Below are 27,772 nucleotides of genomic sequence, written 5' to 3' on the forward strand. Positions count from 1 at the left end.
CGAGAAGATGGGTACAAACTGAGCAATCGTTGGAAGGACGTTATTAACCAGGTAAAGTCTTAACCGACTGTGATGCTTCAATCCTACCTGCCTATGTCAGCACCTGATGACGGACGCTTGTGCTGCGCCAGAAACGTCGTGATTTATTTTATTTTATACTTACGTTAATTTACCGAAAGAATCAAAGAGTATGTGAAGTAAATGTACATTTTTTTCTGTTCATTGCGAACATAGTTTCATTGAGTGCCATCTCGCAAGGTTATGTCAAGTGTACGTTCAACATTAAAGCACTTAAAAGCCCATGTAATTCCATACTTTTTTTTTTATTCAACGTTAGGAAATACATTCTGTGCAAATGATCGGAACCGGTGATGCTGACGTAAGATTCACAATCAAATTCTTAATTCGGAAAGGTTGCGAGTTCGCTACCCCGTCGCGAGTGTCAACTCAGCCCTTCACCCTTTCGGCGTTGTTAACATTATTACGACTGTCGGAGGTCAATAGCGGTTTGCCCTACTGCTAGACCTTCGCCCCGCCACGAACACAGTGAGGAATTGACAACACTGACCGTGAGGCCATAGCACACCGGAGCCAGTTAATTGGCCAAATTGTGACCGGCAGCACATTGACCAGGGCAGTTAAGGCAACTTGCGTGGCAAACAGCGACGCGACAAAAGTTCTGTCGAGAGAGGTCACGGGCAACGAGTCTTGGCGGCTTGCTCAGCGTATCGAGGACTCTTTAACGCGAGCGGAAGCGCTATCTCACTTCACTGGAGCAAAAGACAACACTTTTACACTTTGATATTTAAGCTGTAGATTCGTAAAAGTTGTAGTAACAACGTTGTGTAATAGCGGAGGCTCCAGGGTTATTTATTGTAAAAGTGTAAGAGAATCAACAACCGGTGGCAGAAAATATTGTAAAGGAAAACATTGCAATACAACAACAAACTTTACATATATAGATTGTTTTCCTCACGTTAAAAATAGTTTAAAAGGCATAGCTGTTACGACAGAACACTTGTAACTTAAATCCTGGCCACACTCCACATCGATATGCTTTTAGCATAGTGCCACACAACAGTGGACAATGGTGCAACATTGACACCTAAGTATAACAACTCCCAAGGTATCTTACAGAAAGCACCCACACACATACGGCATATCCAAAGATATACGAACAAAAAACAATGTGTACTCTTAGTGCAAAACAGCATTATTTACGCTATTATTCTTCTGCTTAAAAGCCAGTGATCAACTGCGTTCTTCGTTGACAGAGGTGCGTGCGATGTGTGCCGTGGTGGTCGTTTGCCGGCCATGGAGTGTTCGTTCTTTTCACCCGATGTTTCAAAGGAAAGTTGAGTCTTAAAAAAAAACGAACAGGGCTCATCCAGCGCTGTTTGGGCTCAAAGTTTCGTTGGTGCAGGGTTGGCCACCTCTTTGAAGTGCACCAGAATAACCCCCTGGGACATGTCATGAGGCAGGAGAATAGAGGGTGCTTCAAAAGAAATGTTAACACTTATATGGGATTATAGTTTTCAATGGGAAAAGTAACGAATAATAATACGCTGTGACATGACAACAAATGTCATGTTAATAGCTTCAAAAAGTCAAAGAGTCTCCGCTTATTCGCCATCATTGTCAACGCACGCCTGGAATCTTCTCCAGGTGGTCTCCAGAGCTCGGAGGTACATTTCTTGTGGTACTGTTGCAAATTCTCAGAAGTGTTAACAATTTTTTAAAGCACCCTGTATTCATAACAGCAGAAGAGGGGAGGATGACTGCATGTAAATGCACGGTATTGAGTGGTGTGCTTTCACGCGACTGACAAAAAAAACCAGGACTTTGCGAAGACTTGCAGATATCCCACGGGAGCTAACCTCAATAAGAGGATGATCTTGGGAAAACCAGTACAGTAAACGATTAAAAATGGTAACCGTGGCAATCTAGTGACATCCATTAAATTAATTTAAATGCATCAACGCAGGGATATCGTGACATCAAAGCAAGGACAGGTGGCAACCTCGCGTCTTAAAACAACAACAAAAATACTTTAAAATCACACTCGTTCTGGAAATCTAGCGGCGTCACTTAAATGGAATTCGATGTCACGTCAGTGCTGGACCATGACCTTGTCTTTTTTTTTGGTTTGATTTGCTCACTAAACGAAGCCTCAAAACGTCACGTCGGACGGAGCCGGTGTCTGCACACCGCCTCGCCACGTAACCACCGGGAGAAATTCGTGCTTTCCTTCTAAATTGTTGTTTGTTAACGAACATATCCTGAACGAGGAGGTAAAAACCGTGAAAACCCACCACACTAGGCAGCGCCACAAGGGAGTAAGAGAGAGGCTGGCGCTTTGCCCCGCTTGGTAGACGGGGGTGGGGTGGTGGGCAAGCAAGAGACTTCACACCCCCGCTCATAACTCCCTGCTCAGGGAGGCAAGCGCCAATTAAGTTAAATTTACCGGGTAAAATGTGTATAATTATCACACGCCGTTTATGTTCGAAATCCCACCCCCTACAACATCACCAAGGTAATGTGCTAGAGACTATTTCTGTTCGCGTTAGAGGTAACGTCCCTACAACATCAAAGAGGTAATGTGCTAGAGACTATTTCTGTTCGCGTTAGAGGTAACGTCCCTACAACATCAAAGAGGTAATGTGCTGTAGATCAGTTACGTTCATATTCTTTGGGTCTTTCGGTAAAGCCACGTAGAAAAATAATAACAAAAATCAAAATCACGACTTTTCGGTTGCAACACAAGCAATCATCTTCAGGTGAAGAAGATGGTGAAATCTGCTGAGGCAGGCCTGTTTATAAAGATTTAGACAGTCTGCCTCAGCAGATTTCCCACTCTTCTTCACCTGAAGACGATTGCTTGTGTTGCGATTGAAACGTCGTGATTTAGATTTTTGTTATTTTTTATATCCTCGTGGCTTTACCGAAAGACCCAAAGAACATGAATTCCTGCGGTCACGAAAGCTTTAAGTCAAGATTTAGTTACGTTCATGTTCGAAGTAACGTCCCTGCAATATCGCCTAGGTAATGTGCTGTAGACCAATTATGTTCTTGTTCAAAGTAGCGTCCCTATAACATCACCTAGGTAATGTTCTACGGACCATTTACAAAAACAGCGTTGGTTGCCGGAAAGGTTACGATAGCCAGAGGGAGCGGATTAAAACATAGAAAATACTCGGTAGCCCGAGGTGGGGATTCGAACCCGTGTCCTTCACGTGTTAAGGGTGACCCACCCTTCCTGTCCTGTCCCCTCGGCAATGCCGCCTCCACAGGGACAACCAACCCGTACTTTATCCCTAATGAACATCTGTTGCATCGCCAACGTTGCCACTAACCCCATCACCCAATTCCCTGACCCCCCACCCTCAGCTTGCGCCCGATGCAGTACAGGGACTACCTCTACTTACGAATTATTCGACTTAGGAACTTTCAGAGATACGCACAAACCTGTCCGTATGTCCCGCCGTATCTTTCTTCATTACTGACAACTTGCAGCTCAGCACACGGCAGATGCCTGCGCAGCGCGACTCACGACCTCCTCTCAATACCAAGATCCAGGATGGTCATGTCTACGCGCCGCTTCTCGGTGGCAGCCCCAACAGTCTGGAACGATATCCCTCTGCACATTCGCAGCATCACCTCAATCGCCTCCTTCAAGAGACACTTAAAAACTCACCTCTACAATCATGCTTTTGAGCGACTTTGAGCTTGGCTCCGCGCCTCTGAGTTGCGGCCACTACGTCTGCAAATTTGCGCGCGTTACAAATTGTACTATTATTATTATTATTACCGCTGTTCAATGATTCTATTGCCCGTCACAAGTTGATTTATGCAGAGATGAAGAGTAGAGAGGAAACACAAGCGCCAAAGGGAATTAGCATCGATATCTGCAGAACATGAAGAACCAGTGGCATCTACATCCGTAGAATATGAAGAACCAGTGGCATCTACATCTGCAGAACGTGAAGAACCAGTGGCATCTACATCTGTAGAACGTGAAGAACCAGTGGTATCTACATCTGCAGAACGTGAAGAACCAGTGGTATCTACATCTGCAGAACGTGAAGAACCAGTGGCATCTACATCTGCAGAACGTGAAGAACCAGTGGCATCTACATCTGCAGAACGTGAAGAATCAGTAGCATCTACAGAACGTGAAGAACCAGTGGCATCTACATCTGCAGAACGTGAAGAATTAGTGGCATCTACATCTGCAGAACGTGAAGAATCAGTAGCATCTATATCTGCAGAACGTGAATAACCAGTGGCATCTACATCTACACACATGCGTGTGTGTGTGCGCCTGCTTGTTTGCGGGCGTTGTGTGTTACTTGACTCGGGGCTCGCCCTCTTTGAAGTTTCACCGTGAAATTCGGCAACCGCGGAGGGCGGGCGGGGGAGGCACGCAACCATGATGCACTTTTGATTTCCAGCCCCCCACCCTCTGGGTGGTGCTGCGAAGTGGGCTAAGTGTCTCGAACAGAGACAAAAAAATATAAAGACGGGGAGATGTGACTCCGAAACACGTGCTTGTCCGTCAGCGGTCACCCATGGGAAAGAAGGTGATGATGATGATGCAGTGGGGTTTTTCTTCTTAGAGACCTGGAAATTGAAACACAAATGGCGCATTATTGATGACAACGCGCGATAACCTTTGCCACGCGTGGTCACGTGAGCGCAACGCGATCTAGAAATAACGCCGCGAGCTAAGATTTCAATTCACGCTTGTTTTTGTGATGCGCGCGTGCTGGCGTTGAAACGGTTCTACGCGCGCCGGAGCGCGTTGAGCCCCGCGGTGTTCCGGAGCGCGCTGGCGAGCTGATCGTTCGTCACCGGGGTCGGGCAGTAAAAGTTGGGTAAGCGACGCTGCCGCCTGAGGTGCGGCAGTACCACAGCCGGCGTCTTCCTTCTCGCGCGACATTTCGAAGGTCCTGTCTGCGTGAACTTTGCACTTTGTGTCAAATGGCGTTTCAAGTTACGCAATTTAGAGTTGGGCGCCTTTTTAAAGAACACGACCGCCCCCACCCCCCGCCCACGTCGAACGAGAGGGAGCTGCGCTGTGCTCTCCCGATTGTAAAGACGCTCCGGGAGAAATTTAGATGCGCCCAAATTAAAAAACTTGTGCCTGGTGTCAATCATGGCTTGGCTTCGCGAACGAAGATCTAGGAAGGACATCCACGTCTTCTGCAGGCACGCTGGTGGCTGACGAGGCCTATGCGGGACAGGCAGGTCCTGCCACAACGGCTGCAAGTATAGGTCTGATCTGGGATGGGTGCTGAGGATCATGGAGCCCGGTGTCAATAAATGTACAGTAATCCCTCGCCACTTCGCGGTTCAAGTTTCGCGGCCTCAGTGCATCGCGGATTTTTTGAACTGATTTAAAGGCCTCATTATACCTGTGCAGTAACACCATCATCATCATCATCCATCATCACATTCATCGAACTGCACAGGTCTGTCATCGTCGTCATTGTCATCGTCACTGTCATAGTCGTCGTCATTACTGGAGTCAAGTCTCAAGATACTACTGTCATTGGTGAGTGTAGAATACCACAATACGTATCGTATGAGAGAGAGAGAGAGAGTGAATGTATAATATTAAGGTTTTATAATTAAATAGATTTAAGTAAAATATATATGTAAAGTATAAATATACATATTTTAAACATTCTGGTACCCACACACACATATACGGAAATTCCTAGGGGGCCAATCCTACTTCACAGATTTTCACCTATCGCGAGGGGTTCCGGTCCCCATTAACCGCGATAAACGAGGGATCACTGTATACAAACTTGGGTCTCGCACACACGTGCACACCTGCCAGGTCTTAACATGCGGAGAATACGGTAATGAAATACAAGGGGTCGCTCATTTCACGATGCCATCGATTAAACGATATTTCGATGAATGATCCGCCTACCCATAGGGTCTCCCCATTCTTGCTATGAGCGATACATTTTCGATTAAAGACTATCACTGAACAAAAGAAACCGTGAAAGGGGCAGCCCTTATCTTACTTCATCATATTTATATAACAGCGCCCTAGCCTGAGGGTGTTCTTCATAACATAGTTTAGAAAGCGGAAACGGGAATTGTGGGATTTCGATGGCGGTGCAGTGCAAGGGGCTAAGGAGTGAGTGACTGTAACAGAGGGCAACAGAGGAGATCACGAAAGGGCTACAGGGGAGGGACGGGAAGGAGTGGAGGGGTGAGGGGAGGGATGAGGAAGGGAGTGGGTGATGATGGAGAAGAGGTGGTGAGGCTTTGAGAGAGGAACGAAACGAGGTTAAGGAGGGGGACTGCTTCATGTACAGGGGCAGTGTTGAGTCTATGGTGCAGTGTTGTCTACGGGCAGTGTTAGTTCCTGGTGCAGTGTTGAGTCTACGGGCAGTGTTGGTCTATGGTGCAGTGTTGAGTCAGTGTTGTCTACGGGCAGTGTTAGTTCCTGGTGCAGTGTTGAGTCTACGGGCAGTGTTGGTCTATGGTGCAGTGTTGAGTCTACGGGCAGGGTTGAGTCTATGGTGCAGTGTTGTCTACGGGGAGTGTTAGTCTATGGTGCAGTGTTGAGTCTACAGGTAGTGTTGAGTCTACGGGGAGTGTTGAGTCTATGGCAGGAGGGATCTCGTCACGGTCGTAACGTCGGTCAGCTCGCAGTGAGTGGCAGCGAAGGCGGCAGCCTCTCACCCGTGTCGTCACTGCCGTCGTCCAGGAGACGCTGGTGGTGGAACGGGCGGTTGATCATGTAGCGCTTGCGCACGACGAACAGTACGCCCAGCATGAGCGCGATGGCCAGGAGCACTCCGAACACGACTCCCGCCACGTGGCCCGAGCCCTCTGCACTGCTGGCTGTCGTGGGGAGTGGGGGAGGAGAGAGTGAGTGAGAGAGAGAGATTCAGCGGGATGGTGTTTTGCGGTCGGCAGGGACTTGCGCGCCAAATTCGTAGGGATTCTCGCCCGATCACGACGCAGGGTCGCAAGGTTCATGTTGGGGGGTGAGGGCCACCTATCCACTCACGTTAAAACTGAACTGAACAATTCTTTTGCGTTTTACTGTGTAATAGCTGTTTTTTGTTCAGAAGCGCCCTGGCCACAAATGACAGCTCGCCGAAGCGGCTTATCGTCGCGTGGGAAATGCACGGCGGCCAAATATTCTGAACGCGTGACCGTTGGCTCTAAATGTGGAGGTGGAAAAAATCGGAGGACCCGGAGAAAAATCCACGCAGCCACGGGGAGAGAGAGAGAAACATGCTCCAAATGCCAAATACACAGCAGCAGGCGTCAGGGCCGGGATCGAACCCACGACCTCCTGTACACCAGGCGAGGTAGTCAACATCTCCTAGCCACCGTGGCGTATAATGTCACGTGGGGCCATCGGGAGTCAACCGAGCCTGCCATGGGGGACGTCAGTTACCTTTGTCATTCCTGCTACCGTCTCCCTTCGCGTTCATCACGGTCGTGCTCGCCACGCTCTTGGGCGTCGTCGCCGCTTTGGTCGTCGCCTTTGCCGTTGTCGTCGTCTTCACTGTTGTCGTCGCCGTCGTCGTTGCCGTCGTCGTTGTCGTCACTGTTGTCGTCGCCTCGGCCGTTGCGTTGGCCGTTGCGTTGGCCGTTCCGTTGGCGGTTGCGTTGGCCGTTCCGTTGGCCGTTCCGTTGCCCGTTCCGTTGCCCGTTCCGTTGGCCGTTGCGTTCGCCGCGACCGACACCGTGCTGACGTTGCCGGCAGTGGCAGCGGAGGGTGCCGTGGCGTTGGCGGCGGCGGTGGCGTTCGCGGTCGACGCCGGCGCCTCGGTGGCGGTGGAGTTGGGCGCCGCCGGCGACGACTCGTTGCGCCCCGGTGACGTGCCGTTGCCCGGAGCTGTCGACGGCCCCCCGGTGACGTACGGCGGCGACGACGGAACGCCGCCCGGCAGCGTCGTGGTGACCGTGGTGCCGGTGGACGCGGTGGACGCCGCCGCCGTCGTCTTAGGCGGCGGCGGGGTTTTGGCAATTTGACCCGACGCGCCGGCCACGAGCACGGCGAGGATCATCGCCAGGCTCCCCCACGAGGTCGCTTTAGTCTGCCGCATCCTGAGGGCCTCCCCTTGGGTCTTGGCTTCTTTCGCTTCGAGCGGAACGGGCGAAACCTGCGGCGACAGCGGTGATGTTCACACGGGGGTCACTTCTCGCGGGTCAAAGGCGCAGCCCTGCAAGCGATGCCTCTGCTCGTGCCGCTCGCTGGCGGAAGCGGAATCTTTGTTTTAAAACTCGAGAGAATTGTCTGTGTGAAGAGTTGTTCACAGACGTCCAGTAATGGGCGGCGGGTCGTAAAGTTACAACGACGAACGAAGCATAAAAAAGCAACGATAAAACTACAGGAAAGGTAAGCGAATTACTAAAAAGTTTTAAACTGACACTAAATTATTATTGGTTCTTTCGGTAAAGGCATGTAGAAGGGAAATAATAAAAATAAAACGGTAAAATTCTCACGACGTTTCGATTGCAACACAAGCAATCATCATCAGGTGTGAAAACCACAGCAAGAAAATTTTTTTTAAAACCACAGCAAGAAATATTCTGGAACGCTGGGAGCTATGCAACTTTAAAATCGTCATCATCTACATTGACAAACTGCAAATTGTGTTTAGTTTGTTGACCTTCCCCCCCCCCCCCCCCGCAACAAACATAGACTCACACAGAGACCCATATACTCACACAGAGACCCATAGACTCACACACAGACCCACAGACCCACAGAGACCCATAGACTCACACAGAGACCCACAGACTCACACAGAGACCCATAGACTCACACAGAGACCCACAGACTCACACAGAGACCCATAGTTTGCCGTCCTTCCCCCGTACCTCCGTTTAGAGCGGCTGGCTACGTACGGTGCGAAATAAGTTGAGCGTGCGTACGTGCATAGATGCGTGCCGCGTTTTATGTTCAGCCAAACGGACGACACGGGAACCGTGAAACTTAAGCCGTACGTGCCATCGATGTAGCGTCGCCACTGCCACGGCAGAGCTGCTCGTGACTTTACCGAAAGAACCAAGAAGATGAATCCCTGCAGTCACGAAAGCTTTAAATCGAAATTTAAGGGGAAGAATTTTTTTTTTATCCATTTGCACCTTTTTTCCAATAATCACATCATCAGTTCCCGGAGTACGCTTAATGTAAGCCTTCTTGTTTTTCCACTCTCCTCCTCCTCCACCCACCCAAACCCACCGCCACTTATTTTGGAATCAAAATAACAGTAAGGCGTGAAACGCAACGGGCGAAGGGACTGCGAGAGAGAGTAGCGCTCCACGCGCCTCATAACGTGCTTCCGCCAGATTGCCCTTGGGGTCATAATCTGCCGCCGATAAGGTTTCCCTCGGCGGAAGCGTTAAGACGGCATGGCCCACTGTAGGTACACGGCATCGCCTGTCGGGATTTTCTTTTTGCACTCTTAGGTTTTTTCGGTAAAGTCACGTAGGTAAAAATAAATAAATGAAAATAACTCAATTGAGTTATTTTCCCGAGACAGCTTTTCTTCGAGCCTAGTCTCACATGTTTATTTTTTTATTTGTTTTATTTTACCTACGTGACTTTACCGATAAAACCTAAGAGTATGAATCCTTGCAGTCACGAAAACTTCAAATCTAGAATGTTCTTTTTGCACCGTGGAGGTGACTTTTGGCACGGTTGGTCTACGTACGGTGGCCAGGAGATGTTAACTACCTCGCTTGGTATACAGAAGATCGTGGGTTCGATCCCGACCCTGACCCCTGCTGTATTTGGAGTTTGCGGTGTCTCTCTCCCCGTGGTCGCGTGGATTTTTCTCCGGGTCCTCCTCCACGTTTAAAATCAACATCACTTCGCGTCCAGAGTATTGTATTTGGCTGCTGCTGCTACAAACTTCTACGTGATAGGCAACTTAATTTGGCTATCATTTGTGATGGGCAGGTTACAGCTGAAAAAGTGCTCTATAGCTCAATGGGCCTTACCGGGTAAAATTAAATAAATAAATAGTCGAGTCGTGTGTGTGTGTGAGTAATGTGTGTAGAGTGTGTGTGTCGTGTGTGTGTGAGTAATGTGTGTAGAGTGTGTGAGTCGTGTGTGTGTGAGTAATGTGTGTATAGAGTGTGTGAGTCGTGTGTGTGTGAGTAATGTGTGTAGAGTGTGTGTCAGTGTGTGTGTGAGTAATGTGTGTATAGAGTGTGTGAAAGACACGTGTGTGTGTGAGTAATGTGTGTATAGTGTGTGAGTCGTGTGTGTGTGTGAGTAATGTGTGTAGAGTGTGTGAGTCGTGTGTGTGTGAGTAATGTGTGTAGAGTGTGTGAGTCGTGTGTGTATAGAGTGTGTCGTGTGTGTGTGAGTAATGTGTGTAGAGTGTGTGAGTCGTGTGTGTGTGAGTAATGTGTGTAGAGTGTGTGAGTCGTGTGTGTATAGAGTGTGTCGTGTGTGTGTGTGAGTAATGTGTGTGTAGAGTGTGTCGTGTGTGTGTGAGTAATGTGTGTGTAGAGTGTGTGAGTCGTGTGTGTGTGAGTAATGTGTGTATAGTGTGTGTCAGTGTGTGTGTGTGAGTAATGTGTGTGTAGAGTGTGTGAGTCAGTGTGTGTGTGAGTAATGTGTGTATAGAGTGTGTGACAGACACGTGTGTGTGTGTCAGTGTGTGTGCGAGTTGCACAATAGGGGGCACAGGTGGTGCATCAGCCAGTCATCTCGGTCATCTCAGTCAGTCGACCCGTGGCACCTGCTGGGTCTGCCCCGTGACCTCCTGCCAGCGGGCGTTCGACACTTCACGTGGCCTCAAGGTGCACATGGCCTGGCACAAGCCTCGTGGTGACGTCCCCGCCACTTAGTGGTGAATGGCTGTTGTTGTTGAGTGTGTGTGTAGTGGTAGTGTAGAGGTTAGCGCGCTGCGCTACGAACCGGCGGACCTGAGTTCGATTCCCGCTCACGGCCACCAACACCAGTGACGATTATCTGAAGCAGTCCCTAGGTCGACTCAGCCTCAATTGAGTACCTGGTGCGGTGTGTAAAACATCGCCACTACTATACACTACTATACTGTACACTATTATACTGTACACTACACTATACACTACTATATACTACTATCCACGATACACTACACTATACACGACTATACACTATACACTACTATATACTACTATACCACTATACACTACACCATACACTACTATACACTACTATATACTTTACACTACTACACACTACTATAATGTACACTACTACACTACTACACTATACACTACTATACACTACTGTACACTACTGTACACTATACACTACTGTATACTATACACTACACACTACTACACTACACTATACACTACAACACACTACTACACTACTATACACTAGACCAGGGGTCGGGAACCTCTTTGACTGGGAGAGCCATAAAAGCCAAATATTTCTAAATATATTTCATTGAGAGCCATATAGTAATTTTAACGTATAATAAATTAAATGTCTTACTTTTAATGCGACTTCTGGTGCTGCATGGTTTTGCTGACGGCCTTGTAGTCTGGTTCGTACGTGGTGAGGTTGAGCTTCATGCAGGCGTTGAGGCCCCGTGACCCGTGAAATTTATCTTCAAAACTAATTTCTGTTTACTTTAAAATGACACAGTATTATTAAGCAATATCACAAGTATTTAAAATCAGTTCCAAACAGATTTTTGTATTTTTTTTTCAACTCAAAATTGTCTGGGAGCCATATGCCGTCACCAGAAGAGCCATATATGGCTCGCGAGCCATAGGTTCCCGACCGCTGCACTAGACACTATACACTATTTCCACCAGCTCACCCTGGCGTAGCAGCAGAGACAGAGCTTGACTGCGACTGCCCCGTCTACTGCGCATGCCGCGATGGCGGTGGTGGTGACGATGGTGGTGGTGACAATGGTGGTGGTGATGGTGGTGACAATGGTGATGATGATGGTGGTGGTGACAATGGTGGTGGTGATGGTGGTGGTGGTGACAATGGTGGTGGTGATGGTGGTGATGGTGGTGGTGATGGTGGTGGTGGTGATGATGATGATGATGGTGGTGGTGATGGTGGTGGTGATGGTGGTGGTGATGACGATGATGATGGTGACGATGGTGATGGTGATGATGATGATGGTGGTGGTGATGGTGGTGATGATGGTGGTGGTGATGATGATGATGGATGGTGGTGATGATGATTATGATGGTGGTGGTGACGATGGTGGTGGTGGTGATGGTGGTGGTGGTGATGATGATGATGGTGGTGATGATGAGGCTGGCGATGGGAGCGGAGTGCTGCTCGTATTGGCGGCTGCATTTTTGTCGTCAGATTTACGACCTGGGTGTGGGAGAGCCGAGAGCATCAATAAAAATAAATAATTTCGGGCAAAGGTCACGGAAAATCGCAGGGAGCGTTCCCCCTCTCCTCCCCCCGACCACAACAACCCCCACCGCCTTTACATTTCGCTATTTATTCAATTTCATGTACAGGGTGGCCAAAAAGGCAGGACACACAGGGTTGATATTAGTGGTAGGAACCCACTGGTTCCACCAGCCCACAGGGGATTATTGTGTCCGTCCGTCGTGCAGAGAGAGGCTGGGTGGGGAGGGAGGGGATGGGTGGGGAGGGGAGGAGCTGGGTGGGGAGGGTGGGGAGGGGCTGGGTGGGGGATGGGAGGGGAGGGGCTGGGTGGGGGGTGGGAGGGGTGGGGCTGGGTGGGGAGGGAGGGGCTGGTCACCCCGTGGTGCCCTTATAAAACTCAACATTTAACCTACTCACGCCGGCTTGTGCCCGCCCTCACAGTCTGCCATATTTGCGGAATACACCACGCCGCCGTTGACCCTGGCCATTGACCGAGCAACCCAACGTTCCTACCAGCTCCCTCCGCAGGAATGTGTTACACAGGGTGGCCCAAAAGTTAGGACATGGGATTAGTTGATTTACTTTAGCAACTGTTCAGACCGACTTCCGTTAACATTAATGCACGATGCTTGGCTTTTCTTTCGAAATGAATCCATGTTTTTAATTATTAAAGATTAAATGCAGGTGCTTAATCTGCGAACATTCGTCAATTATGCGTTGACTCAATTCATTCAGTCGGGGTTCCCTGGTCGAGTTTTGTGAACAAATAAATATTACTAATGCTAATACAGTAGATATCATATGAACAATGATCAAAGAGTGTTAAAGTAAATGAAAAAACACGATGTGTCCTGACTTTTTGGGCCACCCTGTATATTTATTAAACTGTTCAAACTATTTTTTTTTATCTTACCAGGTAAGGCCCACTGAGCTATATCACTCTTTTTCAGAAGCGTCCTGGCCACGAATGATATCCCAACGAAGTGGCTTATCGTCACCGTGTGGAAATTTATAGCAAAATACTCTTACAAACGTGTGATGTCGATTCTAAATGTGGAGGGGAAAAACCGGAGGATTCGGAGAAAAATCCACATGACCACGGGGCGGACAAGCAAACTCCAAATATACAGCAGCAGCAGCAGGTAACAGGGTCGGGCTCGAACCCACGACCTCCTGTACACCAGGCGAGGTAGTTAACATCTAGCCACCGTGATGATGATGAGAGAGACACGCAAACTCCAAATACACAGCAGCAGGCGTCGGGGTCGTGATCGAACCCACGACCTCCTGTACACCAGGCGAGGTAGTTAACATCTCCTAGCCACCGTGATGATGATGAGAGAGACACGCAAACTCCAAATATACAGCAGCAGGCGTCGGGGTCGTGATTCGAACCCACGACCTCCTGTACACCAGGCGAGGTAGTTAACATCTCGTTAGGGTCGGGATCAAACCCACGACCTCCTGCGTACCAAGCGAGCCAGTCAACATTTCATAGCCACCGTGATGATGATGAGAGAGAAAGAGAGAGACACGCAAACTCCAAATATACAGGTGTCAGGGTTGGGCCCGAACCCACGACCTCCTGCGTACCAGGCGAGGCAGTCAACATCTTGTCACTGCTGCGCCCCAAACTAAAAAAAAAGTTTCTCCAATTACATTTTTTTTCTTTCATGAATGTTCCCCATTCGAAAAAAAATCATAAATCTTTCAAGAAAGCGATAGCCACAGGCGTCTCCCCTTCATTCCCGTACCGACGACATCAACGCACCCAAAGGTGCAACTCCGTACTTTCACGAAGAGCGGCATTTTTCGTGCGTAAAATAAAAGTTGCCACATCTGACGCCGTTCCCACGGCCGTCCTTGTCCGACGTTTCACTCCGGGGGCTTTTTAAAGAGCGGTCCGTTTACGATTTCCGCCCGGCCCCTGTCCAGTGACCACCGTGCCCCCTTGCCTGGTTCGTAATAAATGTTTGTTGGGTTAGATCGCGTGAGAATAAATGTTAATTCTAGATTTGAAGCTTTCGTGACTGCAAGGATTCATACTCTTTGTTTTTTTCGGTAAAGTCACGTAGGTAAAACAATCAATAGAATAAAATAAATGGGTAGGTAGGTGGGTGGGAGGGTGGGTGGGTGGGAGGGAGGGTGGGTGGGTGGGTGGGAGGGAGGGAGGGTGGGTGGGTGGGTGGGAGGGTGGGTGGGTGGGAGGGAGAGTGGGTGGGGGGGAGGGTGGGTGGGAGGGTGGGTGGGTGGGTGGGTGGGAGGGTGGGTGGGTGGGTGGGGGGGAGGGAGAGAGGGTGGGTGGGTGGGTGGGAGGGAGAGTGGGTGGGGGGGAGGGTGAGTGGGAGGGTGGGTGGGTGGGTGGGGGGAAGAAAGGGAGAGAGGGTGGGTGGGTGGGAGGGAGGGTGGGTGGGTGGGAGGGAGGGTGGGAGGGAGGGTGGGTGGGTGGGAGGGAGGGAGGGAGGGAGGGTGGGAGGGAGAGTGGGTGGGGGGGAGGGAGAGAGGGTGGGTGGGTGGGAGGGGGGGGTGGCGGGTGGGCGAGGTGCCGCACCTTGGTGACACGATGAGACTAAAGGACAAAGCGAACAAACCCCCCGTCCGGTTGATCTCAAGGGCGAGCCGCTGAGGTTGATCACGGCGGATGGGCCACACGCCCATAAAAAACGTGGCACGGAATTGAGGAAGTAGCGCTTGTTTTCTTGGTTCTTTCGGTAAAGTCACGTAGAAGGGAAGTAAAAAAACAATAAAAATAAAACATAATAAAATAATTCTCACGACGTTTCGGCCACAACGCAAGCAGCCGTCCGAAAGAACCAAGAAGATGAATCCCTGCAGTCGCGAAAGCTTTAAATCGAAATTTAGCGCTTGTTTCTCCAGCGTGGCACGGCCGTCATGCGAAAATCTCGCGCCTCTGTGTTACCCGTCTCCTTACGAGATACTCTTAGTTTTTTCGGTAAAGTCACGTAGGTAAAAAATGAAATGAAAATTAATAAAAATAAATGAATATTAAAAAAATCACGACGTTTCGGAGGCAACACAAGTCTCCGTCATCAGGTGGGACCGTCACAGCCAGATTTGCTGCATCAAGTGAGGCAAGGATTTCAAAAGAAAGCCGTTCCTTGGTGTGGACCAATCAGATTCAAGGACAATGCATCTATTTACACTGGTCAAAAAAAAAACATGTTTTTTGGCCTGGACTGTTGCAGCTGTTTTAGACTAATTTCAGGGTGCTGATTCCAAATCTGATCTCAGATTTGCTCTATCACATCTCATTTTTATGCTATCGGCATACCCCATTTTCATTGATTTTACCCGAAATTAACTCTGTCACTTATGATTGCAAGTTGTTGCGAGTCAGTGACTGCTTTAGTGTTAAAATATGGTGCTGTATGTTTAGGATTGTGCGTTTATAATATCATTTTATGTAGATATCCACATTTATTTAATATTTTTCTTCTGCAGTTTTTATTGAAAATGGCGTGGTGGGGTGGGTGGCGTGGTGGGGTGGGTGGGGTGGGTGGGTGGGTGGGGTGGGTGGGGTGGGGTGGGTGGGTGGGTCGGTGGGGTGGCGTGGTGAGGTGGGTGGGGTGGGTGGCGTGGTGGGGTGGGGTGGGTGGGGTGGATGGGTGGGGTGGGGTGGGTGGGGTGGGGTGGGTGGGTGGCGTGGTGAGGTGGGTGGGGTGGGTGGCGTGGTGGGGTGGGGTGGGTGGGGTGGGTGGGGTGGGTGGGGTGGGTGGGTGGGGTGGGGTGGGTGGGTGGGGTGGCGTGGTGAGGTGGGTGGGGTGGGTGGGGTGGCGTGGTGGGTGGGTGGGGTGGGTGGGGTGGGGTGGGGTGGGTGGGGTGGGTGGGGTGGGGTGGGGTGGCGTGGTGGGGTGGGTGGGGTGGGTGGCGTGGTGGGGTGGGGTGGGTGGGGTGGGTGGGGTGGGTGGGTGGGGTGGGGTGGGGTGGGTGGGTGGGTCGGTGGGGTGGGTGGGTGGCGTGGTGAGGTGGGTGGGGTGGGTGGCGTGGTGGGGTGGGGTGGGGTGGGTGGGGTGGGTGGGTGGGTGGGTGGGTGGGTGGGTGGGTGGGTGGCGTGGTGAGGTGGGTGGGGTGGGTGGGGTGGGGTGGCGTGGTGGGGTGGGTGGGGTGGGGTGGGTGGGGTGGGGTGGGTGGTGGGTGGGTGGGGTGGGTGGCGTGGTGGGTGGGGTGGGTGGGGTGGGGTGGGTGGTTGGGTGGCGTGGTGAGGTGGGGGGGGTGGGTGGGGTGGCGTGGTGGGGTGGTGGGGTGGGGTGGGGTGGGTGGGGTGCGTGGGTGGTGGGGTGGGTGGGGTGGGTGGGTGGGTGGTGGGGTGGGTGGGGTGGGTTGGGGTGGGTTGGGGTGGGTTGGTGGGGTGGGTGGGTGTTATTTTCGTCCCACGACGCGTGGAAACATGTTGCGGTTAAATGCGGCAGAGTCCGTGGCGGGTCAATGCGCCGATGTGAGCGTTTGTTTACAAGCCGCTGATAATCACGCAAATGGGCACGTTAGAACTGCGATTGTATGTACTGTATTGCTATTGTGGATGTGTGTTGAACTTCTTTCGCGCCGTACGTAGCCAACCTGTGGCTAATCGGAGGTGCGGGGTGGAAGGACAACAAACGGGACACAGAATAAAATCAGTTTTAAAGAAATGAGTTTGTGAATCTAGACGACGATGATGATGATGATTTAACACGTTCCTGCGGAGGGAGCTGGTAGGAACGTTGGGTTGCTCGGTCAATGGCCAGGGTCAACGGCGGCGTGGTGTATTCCGCAAATATGCCCGACTGTGAGGGCGGGCACAAGCCGGCGTGAGTAGGTTAAACGTTGAGTTTTATAAGGGCACCACGGGGTGACCAGCCCCTCCCCACCCAGCCCCACCCCTCCCAGCCCCCCCACCCTCCCGACCTAGCCCCTCCCCACCCTCCCCACCCACCCAGCCCCTCCCCATCCTCCCCACCCAGCCCCTTCCCACCCTCCCCTCCCCACCCAGCCCCACCCTCCCCACCCAGCCCCTCCCCACCCTCCCGACCTAGCCCCTCCCCACCCTCCCCTCCCCTCCCACCCAGCCCCACCCTCCCCACCCAGCCCCTCCCTGCACGACGGACGGACACAATAATCCCTTGTGGGCTGGTGGAACCAAGAAGGCGTTTCGGGCGCAACACAAGCGTCCATCATCAGGTGGGAATGCGTGGTCTGCTGCGCCCGAAACGTCGTCATTTATTTTATTTTCTACCCACGTGACTTTACCGAAAGAACCAAAGAGTATGGATTCCTGCAGCCACGAAAGCTTCAAATCTAGATGGATGATATTGGTCGCGAAAGCCCCCTCCTCCTCCTACGAGTTGAGCCAAGTCAAGATTTTTTTTAATTTTTAAACACAACCGGTACAGGTCCTCACCTAAGCAGCGCCTCTCTTCGTGTTTGTTTATTTTTAAAATTATGTTTAATCATTATTTGTAACATGATTTTGTTCGATATACTTTTTTTTCACGTAAATGTTTTCATAATATTTTACATTCTTTCTTACATACATTTTTCCAAAAAAATTTCATTATTTTTGTACATACGTTTTTCATTTTTTTCCATAATTGTTCTCATTATTTTTTACATCATTTTGTACATAATTGTTTTCATTGTTCATTTAATTATTTTTGTGCGTACATTTCTTCATTATTTTTTCATTATTTCTTACGTAATTTAGTTCCTATCTTTTTCATTATTTTTTACGTAATTTTCACATTTCCCCATGAATTTTTTCATACGTAATTTTTGAACATTATTTTTCAGAAGCGACCAGGCCACCACAAATGACGACACCTCAGCAACTGATGGCGTCGCAAGAGCACGGGGGGGGGGGGACGTGACGTAGGGGGGGAGGGAGTCTCAGGACTTCATAGTCAGGTGGGTCCTGCTGCGTGCTACGTTGGCGTTAAATGTTGTTGTTTTTCGATTTAAAGCTTTCGTGACTGCAGGGATTCATCTTCTTGGTTCTTTCGGTAAAGTCACGTAGAAGGGAAGTAATAAAATAATAAAAAATAAAACATAATATTATGTTTTATAATATTATGTTCTTTCGGTAAAGTCACGTAGAAGTAATAATAATAAAATAATAAAAATAAAACATAATATTATGTTTTATTTTTATTATTGTATTACTTCCCTTCTACGTGACTTTACCGAAAGAACCAAGAAGATGTTGTTATTTTATTTCACGAATAGCGACACTGCGGCATTGGGAGCTGCCCATTCTAAACATCTGTCTGCATCATTAGCTGTGACGGTCCCACCTGATGACGGAGACTTGTGTTGCCTCCGAAACGTCGTAATTTATTATTTTATTTTATTTCCATTATTACTTTTATTAACTTAAAATTTAATTTTTTAACCTACGTGACTTTACCGAAAAACCCGAAGAGTATGAATCCTTGCAGCCACGAAAGCTTCAAATATAGAATCTGTCAGTTCAACGTTGATTCGAGCGCATCATTAATATGCTGCTGATGAGATGCTGCATGTCGAAACCGATCGTGGCCTGTGGACATCTGGGCAGTTCGCCATCACTGCATCACGTGAGCCCGACTGTGGCTGATGAAGAGCTCCACTCCAATAGCTACAAGATTGGGGTGTCGCTATTCATACGCCAATTTAAAATTAACTCTTAATAAGATCACGTGTTTAAAGAAAACACATTTACTGTCATTCTTATCAGTGCCCCATGGTACAGACAAGTAAGTGCGGTCTCCAACTTGTATTACACTGGTCAACACACTTGTTCTGGCATAAGGTATTCCAACGGTTTTAAGGTAATTTAGGGGTGTTGATTCCAAATCTGGCATCAGTTTTTGTCTATCACATTAGGTTTTTGAGATATCAAATATTGCATTTTCAATAAAAACTGCAGAAGAAAAATATTAAATAAATGTGGATATCTACATAAAATTATATTATAAACAAATTATCCTAAAAATACAGCGCCATATTTTAACACTAAAGCAGTCACTGACTCGCAACAACTTGCAATCATAAGTGACAGAGTTAATTTCGGGTAAAATCAATGAAAATGGGGTATGCCGATAGCATAAAATGAGATGTGATAGAGCAAATATGAGATCAGATTTGGAATCAGCACCCTGAAATTAGTCTATAACAGCTGCAAAAGTCCAGGCCAGAAAAAAATGTGTTTTTTTGTTGACCAGTGTAATTATTAGTTTCCACTCTGTCTCTCTACTGGCCTCCCTGTGTGCTATGATGAAGGGCAACTGCTCGAAACGTCGACTATTGTCCCTTTTCATTTTCACGCCCCACACACACCATTGTTGTTGTTGTTGACGAATGAATGTGTCGTGTTGTTGTTATGTGTGCTTGTGTACCACCATTGCATCGCCACCACCAACGTATTTCTTTTGTGAAAGTCCGTGAGTGTTGCGATCGTGAACATCTGTGATTTTTTTTTTATAAAGAGCTTCACAGCTCATCAGATTTCTCCGCGATAAATAAAGATGAAGATTCAGATTCATCATCAGTGGCTCTGATTTCAAATTCATCATCCAGCAGCTCTGATTTCAAATTCATCATCCAGTGGCTCTGATTTCAGATTCATCATCAGTGGCTCTGATTTCAGATTAATCATCAGTGGTTCTGATTTCCGTTTAATCATCAGCGGCTCTGATTTCAGATTAATCATCAGTGGCTCTGATTTCAGATTAATCATCAGCGGCTCTGATTTCAGATTAATCATCCAGCGGCTCTGATTTCAGATTCATCATCCAGCGGCTCTGATTTCAGTTGAATCATCAGTGGCTCTGATTTCAGATTAATCATCCAGCGGCTCTGATTTCAGATTCATCAACCAGCGGCTCTGAGTTCAGATTAATCATCAGCGGCTCTGATTTCACCGCTGATCTCGGTCTGCAATGGCAGCCGTGACGAGTGGACCTAGTTAAACGCTGAACGTTTGGCCAACGTTCGTTCGGCTCGGTTACAAGCACGTGTCGTGTGGTGAGTGGGCTGTGCGGTGTCGCGCTTACAGCAGCAGCAGCAGCAGCTTGCCTGCCTGTTGTTGAAACGACAGTGTTTGTGTGTGTGTACACGTGTGTGTGTACACGTGTGTGTGTACGTGTGTGTGTGTACGTGTGTGTGTACGTGTGTGTACACGTGTGTGTGTACACGTGTGTGTGTGTACGTGTGTGTGTGTACGTGTGTGTGTGTACGTGTGTGTGTGTACGTGTGTGTGTGTACGTGTGTGTGTGTGTACACGTGTGTGTGTGTGTACATTTGACCACGTGTGTGTGGGGGGAGCGGTGGTGTAGCAGTTAGCGCGCTGCGCTACGAACCTGGCGACCCGGGTTCGATTCCCGCTCACGGCCAACACCAGTGACGATTATCTGAACCGGTCCTGGGCCTCCCCTAGGTCGACTCAGCCTCAAATGAGTACCTGGTGCGATGTGTAAACATCGCCGCTAGGGAGACAAAGGCGGTCGGGCGTGGTGCTGGCCACCCACCCCCTCGTGTGCCGTGCCGGCCTTCATAGGTGCTGCTCGCTAACAGCACTTGCCCCTACATTCTGTTAAGGCTACACGGGGCATCTTTATCTTTGTCTTTATCTTTGTCTTTGTATGTACGTGTGTGTGTGTGACGATTTGCAGGCTGAAGGGTCGCGCCACTAACATTACCGGCGAATATTTTCCATGCCACTGAGAAGATAACACTCTCATACACACAAAGACAAAGACAAAGATCACCCGTGTAGCCTTAACAGGCTGTAGGGGCAAGTGCTGTTAGCGAGCAGCACCTATGAAGGCCGGCACGGCGCACGAGGGGGTGGGTGGCCAGCACCACGCCCGGCCGCCTTTGTCTCCCCAGTGGTGATGTTTACACACCGCACCAGGTACTCATTTGAGGCCGAGTCGACCTAGGGGAGGCCCAGGACTGGTTCAGATAATCGTCACTGGTGTTGGCCGTGAGCGGGAATTGAACTCGGGTCGCCGGGATTCGTAGCGCAGCGCGCTAACCACTACACCACCGCTCTACACAATATTTACACACAAAGACAGATATACACACAACAACAGCACCACGACGCTTGTGCCAGGCTAGGTGCACTTTCAGACAACGTGAAGTGTCGAACGCCCGCTGGCAGGAGGTCACGGGACGGACCCAGCAGGTGCCACGGGGTTGACCGACTGAGATGACTGGCCGATGCACCGCGCACACACACGCACACACACGTACATACGTACACACACACGTACACACACATACACTGTCGTTCCAACAACAGATAGGCAAGCTGCTGCTGCTAACATAACATCGGGTTACTCGCCACATCTATCGAGTCCCAATACACAAAGACAAAGATCACCCGTATAACCCTCAACAGACGTTTTGGGGCAAGTGCTGTTAGCCAGAGTCCCAATTCTATAGACACCATCATTTAACACCAATTATGTTGGTGGCGATGCTGTTGCTGCGGCATTGGCAGTGGTGCACAGGCAAAATTAACATCAACAACAAACTCCACAAATTCGTCAATAACAAAAACTGTGTATGTGGCCTTAAAGAAATAATACAGGGACTACCTCTACTTAAGAACATTCGACTTACAAACCAGTGGCATCTACATCTGCAGAACGTGAAGAACCAGTGGCATCTACATCTGCAGAACGTGAAGAACCAGTGGCATCTATATCTACAGAACGTGAAGAACCAGTGGCATCTACATCTGCAGAACGTGAAGAACCAGTGGCATCTACATCTACAGAACATGAAGAACCAGTGGCATCTACATCTACAGAACGTGAAGAACCAGTGGCGTCTACATCTGCAGAACATGAAGAACCAGTGGCATCTACATCTACAGAACGTGAAGAACCAGTGGCATCTACATCTGCAGAACATGAAGAACCAATGGCATCTATATCTACAGAACGTGAAGAACCAGTGGCGTCTACATCTGCAGAACATGAAGAACCAGTGGCATCTACATCTACAGAACGTGAAGAACCAGTAGCATCTACATCTGCAGAACATGAAGAACCAATGGCATCTATATCTACAGAACGTGAAGAACCAGTGGCGTCTACATCTGCAGAACATCAAGAACCAGTGGCATCTACATCTACAGAACGTGAAGAACCAGTGGCATCTACATCTGCAGAACATGAAGAACCAATGTTATCTATATCAGCAGAAAATGAAGAACCAGCGGCATCTACATCTGCAGAACGTGAAGAAACAGTGGCGTCTACATCTGCAGAACGTGAAGAACCAGTGGCATCTACATCTGCAGAACGTGAAGAACCAGTGGCATCTATATCTGCAGAACATGAAGAACCAATGTCATCTATATCTGCAGAAAATGAAGAACCAGCGGCATCTACATATGCAGAACGCGAAGAACCAGTGGTATCGACATCTACAGAACATGAAGAAACAGTGGCGTCTACATCTGCAGAACACGAAGAACCAGTGGCATCTACATCTGCAGAACGTGAAGAACCAGTTGCATCTATATCTGCAGAACATGAAGAACCAGTGGCATCTACATCTGAGGAAACGTGAAGAACCAGTTGCATCTATATCTACAGAACATGAAGAACCAGTGGCATCTATATCTGCAGAACATGAAGAACCAGTGGCATCTACATCTGCAGAACGTGAAGAACCAGTGGTATCGACATCTGCAGAACGTGAATAAACAGTGGCGTCTACATCTGCAGAACGTGAAGAAACAGTGGCGTCTACATCTACAGAACGTGAAGAACCAGCGGCATCTACATCTACAGAACGTGAAGAACCAGTGGTATCTATATCTGCAGAACACGAAGAACCAGTGGTATCTACATCTACAGAACATGAAGAACCAGTGGCATCTACATTTGCAGGAGATTATAAAACTTTTAAAGCCACTCCCCGTGTTTAGTGTACACGCCGTACACCACGTTTGTATTCGACAGGGAGTAAAGTTTGGACTTACGAACAGATACTTCTGGAACATAACTCGTTCGTGAGTGGATGAGTCACTTATACCGATACGACGTTTCGGACAATAGCTCATCCAATGTGTGATGGCCGTTCTTAACTTGTGTTCTGAAGAAGGGCCATTGCCTGAAACGTCACCTCTGTCTTCTTGTAAGGCCGCATTAGTGGTTATTGACGAACGTGTTAAAGGTTTCTTGAAATGTATTCTACAATTAACTCGCGAACCGTACGTCCTTTGGACGTGACTGTTGAGCCGTGTTAACTACCTAAGTGTTTTTGTAATATTACTTTTTGTTGTTACATCACCAAGTAACGCACCTTCTTCTGTGGGTGATAAGCCGCTCCGGAATGCACTCACGATGTCAACAAAGTTGCACACAAATCTGGTCTCGCACAAATCACGCGCGCACACAGCCAGCGGCTGATTACACTGGTCAACAAAAAAACATTCTGGCCTGGACTTTTGCAGCTGTTTTAGACTAATTTCAGGGTGCTGATTCCAAATCTCATCTCAGATTTGCTCTATCACATCTCATTTTTGTGCTATCGGCATATCCCATTTTCATTGACTTTACCCGAAATTAACTCTGTCACTTATGATGGCAAGTTGTTGCGAGTCAGTGACTGCTTTAGTGTTAAAATATGGTGCTGTATTTTTAGGATAGTGTGTTTACAATATCATTTTATGTAGATATCCGCATTTATTTAACATTTTTCTTCCGCAGTTTTTATTGAAAATGCAATTTTTGATATAGACTCACACATAAACCCATAGACTCACACAGAGACCCACAGACTCACACAGAGGCCTATGGACTCACACAGAGACCCATAGACTCATGCAGAGACCCACAGACTCACACAGAGACCCATAGACTCACACAGAGACCCACAGACTCACACAGTGACTCACAGACTCACACAGTGACCCACAAACTCACACAGAGACCCACAGACTCACACAGAGACCCGTCGTTTTTAGTCCCTCCCCCGATTAACCACGCTTGGGCTACGTGCGGTGCGAAAGAAGTTCCAACATACAGACGCCAAACCGACGTTTGACTCCCACCCCCTTCATTTCCACGCATTTCCACGTGGGTCCAATTGGACACAGTACAGTACAGTGTATATATACACATAGTACTGCGTGTATGTGTGTATGTGTGTGTGGTGTGTGTATGTGTGTGTGTGGTGTGTACGCGTTTGCTGTGTTTCTCAAGAGACTTGTTGTTGAACATAAATTATCCTTGAATCCGATTTCGTGCTTTGGTTGCTGTGCCACATTCCACGCGTTAAGCTCCCTCCGTTCAACAGGTGAAACGGGTTTTCATTTTGGGTGGGTGGTGATGGGTGATGATGGTGGGTGGTGATGGTGATGGTGGTGATGGTGGGTGGTGATGATGGTGGGTGGTGATGGGTGGTGATGCTGATGGGTGGGTGGTGGTGGTGGGTGATTGGTGATGGTGGTGGGTGGTGGTGGGTGGTGGTGGTGGTGGGTGGTGGTGGGTGGTTGGTGGTTGGTGGGTGGGGGGTGATGGGTGGATGGTGATGGTGGTGATTGGTGATGGGTGGTGATGGTGGGTGCTGATGGTGGGTGGTGGGTGGGTGATGGTGAGTAATGGGTGGTGATGGTGAGTGGTGGTGGGTGATGGTGAGTGGTGAGTGGTGGAGTGGTGGGTGGTGATGGTGAGTGGTGGGTGGGTGATGGTGAGTGGTGGGTGGTGATGGTGAGTGGTGGGTGGTGATGGTGAGTGGGTGATGGTGAGTGGTGGGTGGTGATGGTGAGTGGTGGGTGGGTGATGGTGGGTGGGTGATGGTGAGTGGTGGGTGGTGATGGTGAGTGGTGGGTGGATGGTGATGGTGGGTTGGTGGTGATGGTGGGTGGATGGGTGGTAATGGTGAGTGGTGGGTGATGGTGAGTGGTGGGTGGTAATGCTGATGGGTGGTGATGGTGGGTGATTGGTGATGGTAGTGATGGTAGGTGGGTGGTGATGGTGGTGATGGTGGGTGGGTGGTGATGGTGGGTGGGTGGTGATGGTGGTGATGGTGGGTGGTGATGGTGGTGATGGTGGGTGGGTGGTGATGGTGGTGATGGTGGGTGGGTGGTGATGGTGGATGATGATGTTGGGTGGTGATGGTGGGTGGGTGGTGATGGTGGGTGATGGTGAGTGGTGGGTGGGTGATAGTGAGTGGTGATGGTGGTGATAGTGAGTGGTGGGTGGTGATGGTGGATGATGATGTTGGGTGAGGGAGCGGGAGTTGTCGCAGTGAGCGCGCTACCAACCCCACGGGGTCACCCGAGTTCCATCCCCGCTCACCGCCAACACCGGTGACGGATGATCTGAACCGGTCCTGGGCCCTCCCCTAGGTCGACTCAGCCTCAAATGTCTACCTCGATGTGATGTGCAAAAACATCGCCACGAGGGAGACAAAGGCGGCCGGGCGTGATGCTGGCCACCCACCCCCTCGTGTGCCACAGTTCCGGCCTTCATAGGTTGCTGCTGCTGGTACTCGCTAACAGCACTTGCCTACACAATCTGTTACAGGCTACACGGGGGACTTTTATCTTTGGCCTAGGGGGGGGAGGGGGTAAGGGTGTGAATGCTTCGGCTCTGTTTGCGTGACTCAACTTCAATGTGCACACACACACAGAGAGAGAGAGAAACTTGCTGCAACCTCCTCCAGATAACGATTACCCCACCACACACACACACGCCAGCCCCAGTTTCCCCAAAACACTCTCATGGCACAAGCAGAGGCAAAGGTGCCCCGGATAGCCTGCGGTAAGACTGGGGGCAAGTGCGGAGCGAGTCGCAACACTGACGAAGGGTGGCCAGCAAACACGCCCGGCCGCCTTTGTCTTCCTCCAGCGGCGATGTTTATTTTATTTTTTTACGCGTCGCACACAAGGTACTCGTTTGAGGCTGAGTCGACCTAGGGGGTGGGCCCAGGACCGGTTCGGATAATCTGGACGTGAGCGGGAATCGTGTGCGCGCGTGTGTGTACACTCGTGTGTGTGTGTGTACACGTGTGTGTGTGGTGTGTGTGTAATCACATCTGTGTGTGTGTGTACACGTGTGTGTGTATACGTGTGTACACGTGTGTATACGTGTGTACACGTGTGTGTACACTGTGTGTGTGTACACGTGTGTGTGTGTGGTGTGTGTGTAATCACTTCTGTGTGTGTACACGTGTGTGTGTGTGTACACGTGTATGTGTGTGTAATCACTTCTGTGTGTGTGTACACGTGTGTATACGTGTGTACACGTGTGTGTGTGTACACGTGTGTGTGTGTACACGTGTGTGTGTAATCACTTCTGAGTGTGTGTACACGTGTGTGCCGTGCCGGCCTTCATAGGTGCAAATCGCCTACAGCACTTGCCCCAACAATCTGTTAAAGGCTACACGGGGGATCTTTGTCTTGTGTGTCCGTGCGTTGCCGAAGCGATCAGCGCTGCGCTACGAACCCGGCGACCCGAGTTCGATCCCCGCTCACGGCCAACACCGCTGATCGATAATTATATCAGCACAGGGCCTGGGCCACCCCTAGGTCGACTTAGCCTCGAATGAGCACCTGGGTGCGGTGCGTAAAACAAACATCGCCACTGGGGGAAGACAAAGGCGGTCGAGCGTGGTTGCTGGCCACCCACCCACTGCCGTGTCAGCCAGTCGCTAGCAGCACTTGCCCCGACACTCTGTGGCAGGCTACACGGGGCACCTTTGGTGCGTCGCGAGCGGCCCACACTGCCCACACAGCAGCACACACGCACCAGCTGATGATGATGGTGCTGATGGTGGTGGTGATGATGATGCTGGTGATGATGATGGTGATGATGATGATGGTGGTGCTGATGATGGTGATGATGATGATGGTGGTGATGGTGGTGATGATGGTGATACTGCTGCTGATGATACTGCTGCTGCTGATGATGATGATACTGCCGCTTCTGATGAAACTGCTGCTGAAGATGATGATGACGACGATGATACCACTGCCGTTGAACAAGAAGAAGATGATGATGATGGTGATGATGATGGTGACAGTCGTGATGAGCAGGGAACACGAGCGGGCTTTGACGAAACATCATTCGCGATGCGGGAACAGGGTCCAAGAGAGAGATAGAAAGAGATTAAAATAAAACCCTTACCGGTTTCAGAAGGCGGCCAGAAGTCGTTCAACCCGATCGACTTTTGCTCCAGGCGAAATGATGATCACAGATGTGCCTCCCACCTTCCCCTACCATCACCCCGGAATACGTGGGCGGACTTGTGTGTGTCCGTGTTGTGTCTGTGTGGGATGGAGAGTGGATGGGTTGGTGGGTTGGTGGTGGTGGTGGTATCAAGGTGTGAACACGGGGAGGGAATGGGGAGGTTTATAGCCCATCACGAGGCGCAGAGCCACTCAGAAAAGCCGGTGGGGGGGGGGGAAAT

At 49.7% G+C, this 27,772-nt stretch overlaps 1 protein-coding gene across 1 annotated transcript; it reads right to left on the reverse strand.

Moving 5' to 3' along the window:
• Window positions 1-304: 304 nt before the first annotated feature.
• On the reverse strand, window positions 305-27,772 carry LOC133360353 (autotransporter adhesin BpaC-like). Its single transcript, XM_061579031.1, has 4 exons — window positions 27,490-27,772; window positions 7,433-8,144; window positions 6,706-6,867; window positions 305-4,620 (listed from the first exon to the last, which is right to left on the reverse strand). The coding sequence occupies exons 2-4, from the start codon at window positions 8,085-8,087 to the stop codon at window positions 4,613-4,615; spliced, it is 825 nt and encodes a 274-aa protein (XP_061435015.1). The 5' UTR covers window positions 8,088-8,144; window positions 27,490-27,772; the 3' UTR covers window positions 305-4,612.

The sequence above is a fragment of the Lethenteron reissneri genome, chromosome 68 (genome assembly GCF_015708825.2).
Source record: "Lethenteron reissneri isolate LAM-NWPU_2019-01 chromosome 68, ASM1570882v1, whole genome shotgun sequence".
Taxonomy (NCBI): Eukaryota; Metazoa; Chordata; class Hyperoartia; order Petromyzontiformes; family Petromyzontidae; genus Lethenteron; species Lethenteron reissneri.